This window comes from Sporothrix brasiliensis, assembly GCF_000820605.1.
Source record: "Sporothrix brasiliensis 5110 chromosome Unknown Cont19, whole genome shotgun sequence".
Classification (NCBI taxonomy): Eukaryota; Fungi; Ascomycota; class Sordariomycetes; order Ophiostomatales; family Ophiostomataceae; genus Sporothrix; species Sporothrix brasiliensis.
The window spans coordinates 2,857,095-2,870,861 of NW_024467138.1; the positions used below are offsets into that span (position 1 = coordinate 2,857,095).

General features: G+C 52.9%; 3 protein-coding genes across 3 annotated transcripts; 1 reads left to right on the plus strand and 2 right to left on the minus strand.

Moving 5' to 3' along the window:
• Positions 1 to 892: 892 nt before the first annotated feature.
• Positions 893 to 2,372, minus strand: SPBR_00567 (uncharacterized protein; the record flags this gene model as incomplete). The annotated part of the gene is made up of 2 exons (XM_040758886.1): positions 893 to 1,898; positions 1,969 to 2,372. The coding sequence occupies 2 exons, from the start codon at positions 2,370 to 2,372 to the stop codon at positions 893 to 895; spliced, it is 1,410 nt and encodes a 469-aa protein (XP_040618609.1).
• A 1,829-nt stretch (positions 2,373 to 4,201) lies between these two features.
• SPBR_00566 (histidyl-tRNA synthetase) lies at positions 4,202 to 5,684 on the minus strand (the record flags this gene model as incomplete). Its single annotated transcript, XM_040758885.1, has 2 exons — positions 4,202 to 5,501; positions 5,575 to 5,684. 2 exons carry the CDS (start codon positions 5,682 to 5,684, stop codon positions 4,202 to 4,204), a joined length of 1,410 nt encoding a protein of 469 aa, XP_040618610.1.
• A 3,841-nt stretch (positions 5,685 to 9,525) lies between these two features.
• On the plus strand, positions 9,526 to 13,719 carry SPBR_00052 (uncharacterized protein; the record flags this gene model as incomplete). The annotated part of the gene is made up of 1 exon (XM_040758372.1): positions 9,526 to 13,719. The coding sequence occupies one exon, from the start codon at positions 9,526 to 9,528 to the stop codon at positions 13,717 to 13,719; it is 4,194 nt and encodes a 1,397-aa protein (XP_040618611.1).
• Between the last annotated feature and the right edge of the window lie 48 nt (positions 13,720 to 13,767).

Genomic DNA, 13,767 nt, shown 5'->3' on the forward strand with positions numbered 1-13,767 from the left:
CAACATCTCAACACCAAAGGCCGACTTACTCTCCATAAGTGGTCCATTGGATTTCTATGTGTACGGGTCGTTGACCAGCTTTATTCTAGTTAAGATACAGAAATTGGCAATTTATAATAAAGCAAAAACCATTATCTGTTGTTCCATTTCTCTTAGTTGTATATTAAACATTAATTCAGTGTGCGTGAAAGTGAAATGCCAAGACCCTCCCAAACAAGAAAAGGAAGAAAACAAAAGGAATGAAAAGAAAAGGAAAAAAACTAAACAAACCAAATACTACATGCCAAATTCGAGCACGAGTGTGTGCCAAGTCGTGACAGCAATCAAAGTATTGCCAAAAATCAATAAAATTCAAAGGGCAGGCGTACGCAACGCTCCGTTCTTCAAAGCCACCCACTCCTCTCAGTACATCGTCTGGGGAAAAAAAGACTACAAGGAGACAAAAAAAACCCAGAAAAGGACGGAAACGGAACGGTCTCTTCCATGAAATCAAAACAGAGCTCTTGATAAAAGCAAAGACAATGGAGAACCATGGAACGAAGCCTTACCTGCCACATCACTTAACGCCAGCCTCCCAAACGCCAAAGTTCCCAAACTCCGAAGACCCCAAACACCAAAGTTCCCAAACACCAAAGTTCACAAGTCCCAAACTCCGAAACTCCTAAACTCCAATACTCCAGGTTCGACCCTGTTCTCCAGACACTTTGTAGACGAGGAAGAAAACCCCAAAACAAAGTATGCAAACAGAATGTCAAATCATTGGGCCTTCAAACTGATTGAATTGCTCAAAGAACTGCCACTCTCCATCGCACTTGTGCTGGTCGTGGTGGTCGGGGTGCCTCGCCGAATCAAAATAAAGAGAAAATGGCGATGCTGAGACGATGCCGACGCTTTATAGCAGCAGGACCACACTGGTCAGACCGGCCAGGAGACCGACAAACGTGGTCGCCTTGGCTGAGGTGTGGAAGGCATCGCTGGTGGGAACAGTGGGCGGCTTGTTGGGGCTGCCGCCGTTGCCGTTGCCGTTGCCGTTTCCGTGACCGCCAGGGCTGCTGGAGGAGGCCGGGCCGGGGTGCTCAGGGGCACTGGTGCCGTTGCCATGGCTGGGGCCGGGATGGCTCCCGGGAGATTCGGGAGACTCGGGAGACTCGGGAGATTTGGGAGACCCAGGAGACTCAGGAGACTCGGGAGATTTGGGAGACCCAGGAGACCCAGGAGACCCAGGAGACCCAGGAGTTCCCGACGTGGAGGGCGAGCCCGGAGCCGGGGGCGGAGGAGGAGCTCCGCTCGGATGGGTCACCACGGCAGCCGGGTTCGACGGGACGGTGCCGTTGCCCTGATGCCCAGGGGTCACAGGAGTGGTGCTGTTACCACTGGGGCAAGGCGTCGGAGAAGTCGGCGGGGTGGTGCTGTTACCACTAGGACAAGGTGTCGGAGAAGTCGGCGGGGTGGTGCCGTGGCCCTTGGTACCAGGCGCCGAAGGCGTAGTGCTGTTACCACTGGGACAAGGTGTCGGCGGCGTCGGCGGAGCGGTACCGTTGCCCCCATGGCTAGAAGGGGGGCCCGTTGGGGTGGTCCCATTGCCCTTGGTACCGGGAACCGTAGGGGTAGTGTTGTTACCACTAGGACAAGGTGTCGGCGTAGTCGGGGGGGTAGTGCCGTTGCCCTTGTGGCCAGGCCCAGGGGGACCGGAAGGCGTGGTGCCGTTGCCCTTGTGACCAGGCCCAGGGGGGCCGGGAGGAGCGGTGCTGTGGCCCGTGTGACCAGGCCCAGGGGGGCCCGGAGGGGCTGTCCCATTGTTCTTGTGCCCAGGCCCATGGGGACCTGGAGGAGCAGGCGCTGACGTTGTAGGGCCAGGCGGGCACTCGGTGGTGACAGTCCAGACCGAGGTCGAGTGTCTATGATGTCAGCACAAAAAGAATCAAAACAATTTCAAAACAAAAGGGACATTAACTAGGTAGGTCGTACGTTGTCACCGGAACAACGCTTCCGGAGCTGGTGCTGTGGGTGGTCACCGGGCAGATGGACGTCGTCACGTAGGTGGTCGTCGTCACAGGCGGTGGTGGCGGCGCCGTCGTGTGCGAATGATGGGGGACAGACGAGTGATGCGGGATGGACGAGTGCTTATGCGTGGTGGTGTGCGGAGGCGGAGCAGGGGTCGTGGAGGTGGTGCAATCCGAGCTCCAGGTCTCCGAGCTCCAGGTCTCCGAGCCCCAGGTCTCCGACGTCCAAGTGTCGGAGGTCTCGGTGCCCCAGCTGCCTGAGTCGGTCGGGGACCAACCATCGCCGCCGTCGTCAGGGTTCCAGTTGCCGCGGCGGACACCAAGCGCCGACCCAGCAAGGGCCAGCGTGATAAAGGCAGAGGTCTTCATGATGCGTGCTTCAACTCGGACAAATTGACATAAAGCGAGCGTGATGGATGCAAAATATGAAATGAATATGAATAAAAACAAATCTAAACGGGCTTTGCAATGAACGGTGGGGTTCAGATTGCAGATGCAAGTAGATCGAGGTGGTAACAGAAAAGAAGGAAGAAGAAAATGGAAAAAGACAGAATAAATAATAAAACGAGGAGGACAGGACAAATTGAAGAGAGGGGTGCAAAGAAATAACGATTATCCGAGAACACGTACGGATGGCAAGCCGTAACTGAGAAAGGTCGCAGCAACGGGATGTGTAAGGCTAATCAGGTATATACACACTGTGATGTCGCTTGTTTCATCTGAATAGATTCAGTCCTCTTCTTCTCGACCAATAGGTTGAATTCGTCTATGAGCCTCACTTTGTTCGGACAATTTCATCCGGTAAATATACGAAAGTCTTGGTCGTGTATCAAACCACAGATGCGCTACCAACTGTTACGAGAGTTATACAATCTCATGGTACCTTGGGCCGCCAACATGTGGACCGCCATGATCAACAGAGATTTCAAAGATTCCCTTCAAAGAAGGCCAGGGTAAAAGAATGTGGCAAGAGTCGGGATGGAATGCGAGGGACATACGAATCGAGGGGCGGCTGGTGCGTAATGTGACGACGAAGGTAAGAACCGGGATGAAAATTCGTGGAATCACTTGGAAGCATCTCGGAACCGCTTGGAGGCGGTCTACATTAGAGAACTGGCGGGCATTACTGAAAACAAAAATTTTCACTTGGAAGTATTCTTATCAGGAACGGAAATTGGCGGCTAACTCAACAGTTGTTGAACCAAAATGTAGCTGAGAGTGTACTTGGGAGGTGGTGGCGTGTTAATTGTCGTTTACATCAACTTGTGGTGGATAGACACAATGTACGGCATAACCGTGGGTTCTAAGATTGGCGATCGGAGGCAGGATATAGTCTCTGTGAATGCGGATTATATTTTTAGACATCCCTGGGAGCCAGAAGAGATCGGATCTCGACTTCTCTGGGTCGGTTCCAGTTGGTGATGATATGAGACGATCTCTTAGTTTCCGGCTAGTTGCGGACGCTTAATCACATATTAAAAAATCCAATGATGGGAAAAACAGCAGTTCTGTTATGTACATCTGATGGACATTTCTTCCCTCGTCCATAGTGGCAACGTTGCTAATGACGGAAATATTGTTGGTATTTCGCAAGTCTAGGTAAGTCGTAAAATTCCAGGCTGCAAGAAGTATTCGTCGTATCGCTAACCGTTATTTTCTCGTTCTTACAGAGAATAACGTTTAGTGCAATGTCTGTTGGCTATTGCTGTGCACGACGTCAACGGTCTGGCTCGTAGTCATCGTCATTCACAAGCACCGAGGTGGTTCACGTGCCGAACGATGAGCCGCGTAGGTGAGAAGATGGGATGGTAGGTGTAACGAGAACCAATAAATGTGAATAAAGAAACGGCTGGAGAATATAGACAGTGACCTATGGATGCTCGATGTACGCTATCTAGCACACCTCCGTTTCCGAATTTGTTTTGAAAACGTCCATGCTCAGGGGAAGCTTGGCATCCAAGTACAATATACATGATCTTAGCTTAGTCAGCTTACAATTGTTATACTTTGGCGTTTTGTTTTGTCCTCGACATAGTATAAAGTATAATCGTATATTATGAACTCGTAAAGGTCGGACGCATCCATTCATCATATTCACCGACGCGTGCTCTGGCCTAACAACTCATTATATCATGTCTATATACAACCCTTAACCCCCCCCCTCTCCCCCCACCTCGAATATAATTTACCATGACATATTACCCCAAAGTGGAAGCGTCCAACAACTTCCGTACCTCCTCCACGAGATTGTCCATGGAAACAAGCTGGCCCTTGTCCTTCTCCGAAGCATTTTTGTCCCCCACGTGCAACTGCTTCACGCGAACCTGCCCTGCGGCCAGCTCCTCTTCGCCTAGCATCACGGCAACCGGTACGCCCTCTGATGAATTGAACTGCTGGAGCGGCTTGGGCTTCACTTTGGGTGAAAACTCGGCACGGATGCCGGCATCCCAGAGTTGGGTGGCCACGCGCATCCGGTCGGCCAGGAGGCCATCGAACTCCTTGCCCCCAAAGGCCATGATGTACACATCAGCCTCATGCGCAAGCTCTGAGCCGCTTTTCTTGTTCTGGTTGCGCTGCGCGTCAAGATGCGTAAAGATGCGGTCGACGCCAAAGGAGATGCCAACGCAGGGGACGGGACGCTTGCCGTACATGCCCACCAAATTGTCGTAGCGGCCGCCGGCAGCAATGCTCCCGAGCTGGGCACCAGGCAGGACCACCTCGTAAATAACCCCCGTATAGTAATCCAACCCGCGTGCGAGAGACAGGTCAAACGACACTGTGTCCAACACGTTCATAGCGTCGAGGTAGGAGGCAAGACGCGTCAAGTCGGCCATGCCTGCGGCGACGCTCTCGACCTCGCACAGTTTTGTGTCGAGGCGCAGCTCGTCGAGCAAGGTCGACAGGCTGCCGCTGCGCCGGACGTAGTGACCCACACGGTCCGCCACCGCTTCGTCCAGGCCCTTTTGGAGCATCTCTGTCTTCACCTCCTCCCAGGGTGCTTTGTCGAGCTTGTCGACGGCCGAACTGATCGCCCGAATCTTATCGGCCGGCACACCCGCCACGGCAAACATGCCGTCCAGCAGTTTGCGGTGGTTCAGCTTCACCGTGACGTCCATGCCAAAGGCTGTGAAGACCTCGGAAACAATGCGCAGGATCTCGGCGTCGGGAATCATCGGATCGTACGTCCCCGCGATATCAAAGTCGCACTGGTAAAACTCGCGCAGGCGGCCCCGGGCAATGGCCGGCTGGTCGCGCCGGTACACCTTGGCGATCTGGTAGCGCTTGATGTTTTGCACGTCGGTGCGCATGGCCAGCCACCGCGCAAACGGAACCGTCAGGTCGTAGCGCAGAGAACAGGCCTCGCCGCCCTGGTCTTCCAGATTGTAAATGAGCCGCGCGTCTTCGCCATACTTTTCAGCAAGAATGTCGCGCAGTTCAAAGACGGGCGTGTCGAGAGGAACACCGCCGTGGCGTTCCAGGACCGTACTGATTGTCCGGCTGCGCTGTTAGAGGAGACGAAAACACTTTTGTGCATCACAATCCAACAATCCAGCATTCTCCGACTACTCACAATATGTGGTCGCGTAGCAGGAGATCACGGCCGACCCAATCGCGAGTTCCTTTAGGCGTTTTTAACTGACCGCCTGGTCGCGACGATGAAGCAGAATTCTGGGTAGCCATGTTGTCGTTGATGTGGTGTGAAGGAGAAATGCAAGGAATGAGTCAATTCAGAATACGTGTTTCAGCCCCCAAATATAGACGTTCTCAAGCAAGTAAGATGCATGCAAACCACGTGATCATGTGACTCAAAGATGATTTTACATGAACAGAAAGTTGGATTAACGAACCGACGAACCAATTTATTTTACATCATACGCTCTGTTTACTTTGTTAAAGTGCAAGGTTTTTCTCGTGGAGGATGCGCTTATAAGACTAAATGTGGCGACAAAGACCGTCCGAAGTTGGCCTCCTTGTAGGAAGTCTTAACTAGTAGCTATCATTGTGGTTGACTCTTCATAGGGATTTCAACTACATTGAACGATACATTAATCGACAGCAAAGTAACAAATTTCAACTGAATGTGACGAAACATGACATCCCGGGCTAGAAGACCGCCGCGTCTTGTCAGCTTCCACCACGCCATATTCGGCGCCATCCCTTGGAAACATTGACCAGTATGCACCCAACTGTCCATCACAGCAGACGGTCAGGGACGGCATCGTCGTTAATCTTTTGCGGGAATGTCGAGGTCGTTTCGATGTATTAACCAATTGTTGTTTACGTTAACTCTATCTGGTGGCTTGGTAAAATCGAACGGTGCTTTTGCTGCAGATCCGATGAACTGTATAGTCTTTTGATGTTGCCTCTACGAAGTGACACAGCATCTGTGTAAGTGCGAGTCTAAATGCACACTTCCTCTCCGCGTCGCTAAGTGTTGTTGGTTGATAGGCTCACGAGACCGTGCATTATATCTCCGATATGGGATGGGAGGCCCTTTTCACATCTACAAGCGTCAAATGTCTATCTCAAAAGATATCGAACCGTTGCCAGAGCCCAAGATACGCAGAGTATGACAAGAAAAAGTGGAAAACGTACAGCAGGGGGCAAGCAAATTCAAAATCTATCTCTGCCACTTGCCGGTGTTGGCTGCCGAAGTAGTTTCCAATATTGACTGGTCATACAACATTCTGGGCGTCGTTTTCTTTTCTTTTTTCTCTTTTCTCTTCTTTTATTTTCTTGTTCGCGTTTCGCTTGTTTCATGAAAATGACGTTTCATTCCCTTGATCCTAGCTACTCTTCTTGGTAGAATCCTGCCGGGCGTCGTATGAATTTGTCGTTGTGATGCCACGTCGGCCTGGCCGTGCTCGTCCCCATCGACCCAGTGGCGCGTCCCGCGCGTGGGGGACGACCTGCAATTCGATACTCCTTGCATATGCTTATTTTAGCGACTGAAGCTTGTTTTCTCGCGCGCAGTTATTTTCCTGATTCATCCATGAGGTTACTTTTCATAGTTTTCCAGACCCCTCATTCGTCGTTTGTTTTGAACTCATCCTCTTTCGAACTGCAGGGATCCGACTCCTGTCGTCGGTAGACAACCTTGACGCGTTCCAGTTCATGAGAGCGCGAAGGAAGGCTTTTGGACTACAGAATAATAAATTTGGAATATCACAAGCGCCCCTGATTGGCGAAAACCCCAAAAAGTGGATCTCTAACCGAAAACCACGACAAATTTGCCTGCCCAGAAGCCGCACACGAAAGCCAACGATTCGATGGTCGAAACGAAACGAAATTCGAACGCAACCACTGAAGCGGTGGCTACTTTGCATGTTGCTATTTTATCAACGATTTCGTTTAAAGATTCTTTTCTTTCCACTGTTGCGTTTCACTGCCTCAATTGTCGGCCCTTTTCATCTTTCGAATCTTCAAGCCCCTGTTTTTTATTGATATTGTGCTGCCTTCCTTTACCGTCATCTAGCCGTACAACCGTAATGGATGCCCCATCCTCCATCTGTTTATTTGTATTTTTTAGCCCTCCTCCAGCTACCTGGTAGTCCTCACCAGAAAATCATGCCCGTAATGATCAACTCCATCGTACCAAAAACAGCCATTACTCCATTAGGCTACTCTGTTTTCTACTTGGACGTCAACCTATTCTTCCCTTTAATGCTCCGTATGGATCGTTCCTCTGCACGGTTGGCCGTCCTCGCCTTGGTCTCTCCATTTTAAAATTTTACAATCTAGACCTCGCCAACATCGATCGACCCCCAGATTCAGATCTCACCGCGATAGGGCAATACCTGTGAGAAACTTATCGATATCCCCTGTAGTACGTTTTATATGTTTTACCGCTGCTGACGGTGCCTCACCGTGTTCGGCCGCACGTATGAAGGTAACATGAACACCATTGTGTGTTGGCTCCAGACTGCTTGCCTCTCATAGGGCTGTAGGATCTTATCCATCAAGGAACATGAACTTGCCGAGAGCATGTTGGTGAAATCGACTATACGCCATGCTTTCGTGGGATGAAGGACAAATTACAAGAGAATATTGCGGAAATTTTGTCGCCTGTAGGATTTGACGCCCTCCATTTACCGCTGTTTTTCCCAGTATGGTCCATTTCATTTTACTTTTTTTTATGTTTACTTTTTTTTTTTTACAGATTCGTGTTTTATTTTAGGGCCCCCCTCGCGGGAAATTTCAAATAAATAAAAAATTTCTTCCATCCTGAGTTTAGGAAAGGGAAAATGAAAACTTGCCGTGATTCTTTCGGGTCAGATACATTGGGCTGTTCATAAGACGGCGGAGCCAAGCAAAGGGGATGCATCGGACGATTTCCCAAGTCTGTCCAAAGATGGCGCAGGGGCCGGCGCCTGCGCTAGATCCTTTGATGCAATCTCAGCCCTGCATGCATCCAGCCACGGCGCCACGATGCCCCTGGATAGCCATAGCGGTATTTAAGCTTTTCCCCAACTGCAACACAGGGCCGTCGGTCTCGACCGACTAGTCGCCCTCAAGGTCACCTTTCCTCCTGACCGCATGTTGACAGTCCAGGTTCCTCTTTCACCATGTCTGGATTAGCCGCTGTCATCGTGGTCGTGCTACAGTCAAGAATGCATTCTGAGATTCCAAATAGAGAACCGCACGTGAACCTTCCAATTGGCCATTGGCTTTCCTACCGTAATTTTACTAGGGATGCCTTCCACAATGTCCATGCTTTGCCCTCCTTTGATCTGTTCGCCCTCTTTCCCGTCCTATGTGGCGTACGTTGTCGAAATCAAATCTTCAATGCCACCCACGTCCTAGGATTGGCGTGAGGATAGCCGCCGGGATTGGACTTTGGCGTGTCTTGAGATGCCGGCCGCGAGCGCTGCGGTCAACACGCATATGAATCGGTGATACCTTTGGAATGAATTGTAGCCGGTGACAAGAATGGGCTACCGTAGTATGTCGTAACGTTTTGTCTACAGGGATCATGACAGTCGGATTGCGTGTTCGTTGTCTGTCAAAGCCAAATTAAGGAAAGAGAAGGATCATGCACATGATGGAACATGAGACAAGCGACAAGAGACTGGTCCTACACATGGCGGTGACTGACGAGTAGAATCGTTACCTTCCTACGGCGGAAAAGCTGATTCTTCTTAGACTTGCACATCTAGAAACGCGCACCTGTGGCGGTTGACTATGGAGCGTAGGGTCGGACCAGGCATCGAGCAAATAGCACTGTGGTTCTGAGATATAATGGCATGGACGTCCCTCAAGATGAACTTCATCCCATTCTCTCGGAGCCCTACATTCTTTGCCCTCGCTGGATATTGTTTCTCTTATTATCTGCATCTTCCCTACTGCCTTTATTTTACCTCAGTCGCACTTTCCATCTTTAGTGGTGCTGTTGCCATCAATACAACAACACACTGTGTCGTGCCTTCCCTATATTTGAGCCCGCGAGGTCTTTCCTATTGTGGCTTATTCTACCTCCGGCTACGTTGACCTCTTTCCTTTGTTTACTCTTTTATCCGTCACGATGCTTCCCTCGTGGAGTCTATCCACGGCGGCAGTTGGCTTTGTCCTGCTGTCGTCAGGGCTCCTCGGCGGCGTCAACGCTGAGTTCAAGCTCCGCCAACCGGCCGCTCCCAATTACCGGAGCCGCAATAACAGCTGTCCTACTTCTTGTGCTGTGACTGGCCCCGACCCAGCCCACTGGCCCGCATACAAGAGCCTCCAAGATTTCGATACCTGTCACCAGACCATCTTCTACCACATCTCTCTCTTTGATCCGGTCGATGATCTGTCGTCCACGCACCGCATCTATGCTTGCGCATCGAACGGCTCTCTGGCCGAGGCTGGCGCGTCCCACTCGACCATGCAGGTTCAGCAGACGGTGTCAAACGCCACGTTCACGGTTGGACACTGGAGCGCTGCTGCAGGTGTTGATCTTCGGGCCCTGTCGCAGGAAGTGCGCAAGTTTTTGAATACCGGATACCAGGCCAAGGCCAGTGGCTCCACGGCCGCGTCCACGTCGCCAACGGACCAGGCCCAAATTCTGTTTGCGCAGACCATGGGTGGTACCGTGGGCCTCTATGTCGGCAAGGACGTGCAGAGCCTGTCGTATGTATCCAGTGCGCTTGAGGGCCTTGAAGCCTCGTTGACAGCCACCAAGGAGACCACCGGCACGGTGGTGATGGAGCTGTGCGGCCCGCAGTACAACGCGGACCATGTCATCGGATTCATTGCCACGAGCAACACGTCTTTCACGCCTGTGCAGCAGGTTCTCCGTGCGTGGTCCAACGCGACATGCATTGACAACGACTCGACCGAGGCGTTTGTCAGCCCCGTTGGCTTTACAGCACCGCTGGACATCCCGTCCGCCGGTCTCAATAGCACGGCGGTGAACGGGACACTCCCCCATCGTGTTGCGTCTCGTTCTGGCCGCTTGCTTTCGTATCCCCACTCTTCCTTGTCACCGCGCGCGGACTGCTCGACCGTGCAGGTCGTGTCCGGCGACTCCTGCTCGTCGTTGGCGACGAAATGTGGTATTTCTCCGGCGGATTTTACAAAATACAATTCCGATTCGTCGCTTTGTGCGACCCTGACACCTGGTCAGCATGTTTGTTGTTCGTCTGGAACACTGCCCGATTTCGCGCCCAAGCCCAACAGCGACGGATCGTGCTACAGCTACACTGTTGTGGCAAACGACAACTGTGCCGCCATCGCAGCCGCCTACGACTTGACCAACGATCTCATCGAGAGCTTTAACAACGCAACATGGGGATGGCAAGGCTGCAACAATGTCCTACTCGGTGCCGTGATATGCTTGAGCACGGGCTCGCCTCCCATGCCCGCGGCCGTTGCCAATGCCGAGTGCGGTCCCCAGGTTTCTGGGACGGTCGCCGGGCCTGGTGGCACGTACAACTTGTCGGGCCTTAACCCGTGTCCCCTGAATGCCTGTTGTGACATTTGGGGGCAATGCGGCGTGACGGACACCTTCTGCGTGGATACGAGCCTTGGTCCCCCGGGAACGGCCAAACAAGGCACAAACGGTTGCATTTCCAACTGTGGCACCGATATTGTTTCCGGGTCGGCGCCGCCAAGTCCAGTCAAACTGGCCTATTACGAAGGTTACGGTATGGACCGTCAATGCCTCTTCCAGGATATTTCACAGCTGGCGTCGGATCTGACGCATGTTCACTTTGCGTTCGCGACGTTGGATCCGGACACCTACAATGTGTCTGTTGGGTCTGTTTATAGCAGCTACGAATTTGACAATTTTGCTCGTCTAGGATCGGGTGTCCATCGCGTCATCACGATTGGCGGGTGGTCATTCTCCACAGATCCCAGCACCTACCAGATCTTCCGCAACGGTGTTACTGCTGCAAACCGTGTCAGGATGGCAATGGCCATTGCTGACTTTGTGAAGCGACACAACTTGGACGGTGTCGACATTGACTGGGAGTACCCAGGTGCCCCGGACATTCCGGGCATTCCTGCTGCCAGCACCGATGACGGCGCCAATTACCTCGATTTCCTCGTTGTCCTCAAAAACCTCTTGCCGTTCAAGACCGTCAGCATTGCTGCTCCGGCTTCATATTGGTACCTCAAGAACTTTCCCATTCAGAAAATTTCCAAGGTGGTGGATTATATCGTGTACATGACGTACGACCTGCATGGCCAGTGGGACAGCGGCAACAGCTACTCGCAGGACGACTGTCCTACGGGTACTTGCCTACGCAGCCACGTCAACCTGACGGAAACACTCACCTCCTTGTCTATGATTACGAAGGCAGGTGTGCCCGCCAATAAGGTGATTGTCGGCGTGACGAGTTATGGCCGTTCGTTTGGCATGACGGATCCCAACTGCTACGATCCCCAGTGCACATACGGCGGCGGCGCCTCCGGTTCCACTGCTGCCCCTGGCCCTTGCACAGGCACGGCCGGTTACCTCGCCGATGCCGAGATCCACGCTATCATATCCGGCATGGATATTACGATTGACGGCATTCACTCCGACGGGAACAACACAAACACAAAGCGCGAGACTATCAACTCTACTCGTGTCGACCATTACTACTACGACGAACCCAGTGACAGCCAGATCCTGGTTTACGATACCGACCAGTGGGTGTCCTTTATGACGCCGAGCATTCTGTCGTCCCGTGCGACAATGTACAACAGCTATGGCTTTGGAGGCACAACCAACTGGGCCAGCGATCTCGAGACGTTCAATGCGGTGCCTGGTGTGACGAAATCGTGGGGCGCATTTCTGGAGGCCGTCGGGGCGGGCCTGAATCCTATGTCGGAACTTTCGGTGGACAAGTCGGCCGTTCACGGCAATTGGACAAAACTGAGTTGTACCAACCCGGCTGTCGTCAATGCCTTGACAATGTCGCCTCAGGAGCGCTGGGCAGAGCTGGACGGCGCCGATGCGTGGGCTGATGTCATCAACGTCTGGACGACCGTGGACCAGCCCGCCGGTGGCATCTACCTCAGCGAGTCTATTTCGAATTCGATTCACGGCCCCGAAGACACCAATTGCGGTACACTGGCCGCCACGAGCAACTGCGACTCGATCCTGCTGTGCAAGGACGTCGAGAACATTAGCGGTACCGGCCCCGCGGCCTATGTCCTGTGGAACTCGCTGGTGTATGTCCACGAAATGTACGAAACCTTGCACGACGCCATCGTCCAGGCGGCCGCAGTCTCTCTGGATCCTTCCCTGGCCTACTTCGAAGACACATTTGCCCCCGTTGTGCCGCCGAGTGATACTTGGTTGTCGGTTCTCTTCGCACTGTCCAACCTGGCAGGCACAATGGTCGTCTCTTCGGTCTTCAACAGCTTGTTAAAAGGCCTGCCCTATTTTAGAGCCAATGGCGAAGTATACGACAATGGAAAGGATCTCGGGAAGGCTCTCGAGAGCTTTACAGTGAGTGTCATGGGCACCTACATCAAAGGCAACGAGGGCTCGTGGTCTGCGGGCGACCAGGATTCCTTTTCCAGCTACCTTGGCCAGGTCATCAACGTCTGGACCACCGGCACGGAAGCGCAGCTCGAAAGCCTGTTCAGTGGCTCGAACGATTCCATTACGCTTCTGACGAGCCTCGTCGGCCAGGGCCAGTTTCTGGAGGGGTCCGGGGCAAGCCCTCAGTTCAGCGTGTCCAATGCCACGACCACAAGCGTCGCCGCCAGCATCATGCGCGCCTTTTACGCCTTTGCCATCCCGTCGGTCTGGAGTGCCTCCGGCACCAACGCGTTTGTTCTCGACGCGGGTGACGATTGCAGCAAGCCCAGTGCCTATGATTACTACGTCGACTCGTCCATCCAGGAGAAGACCATGGCCTGCATCGACGACCACCTCTACTTCCTCGTGTATCCGAAAGGCGTGGCCAGAGAATACTGCTATCCCAAGTTCCCCTGCCCGTACAACAAGTTCTCGGCGCCCCCCGGTATCGACGACCTGGACGGAACGGCTTGGGGCGGTATCACGGTCACGGACATTATTAACGGTTCTGTGCGGTCGTATCAAGCCAACGGCCTGGCCAACGACGCCCCCGTAGCCGACCCGAGCGATCCGACCACCTTGACAGATCTGTATAACCAGGACATTACCACACCAGGGTACATCCGTCTTCCCGTGTGCACTGGTCCAGTTGCCGACTACGCATGGTTGGTCAACCGGGACAAGTCGGCTCCCAACTGGCCCTGCATCCCGGCAAGTAACTAAGGGAGCTCGAGTGCCATTGCCCACGCCCGCGGCGCCGAGCCAAGAAAG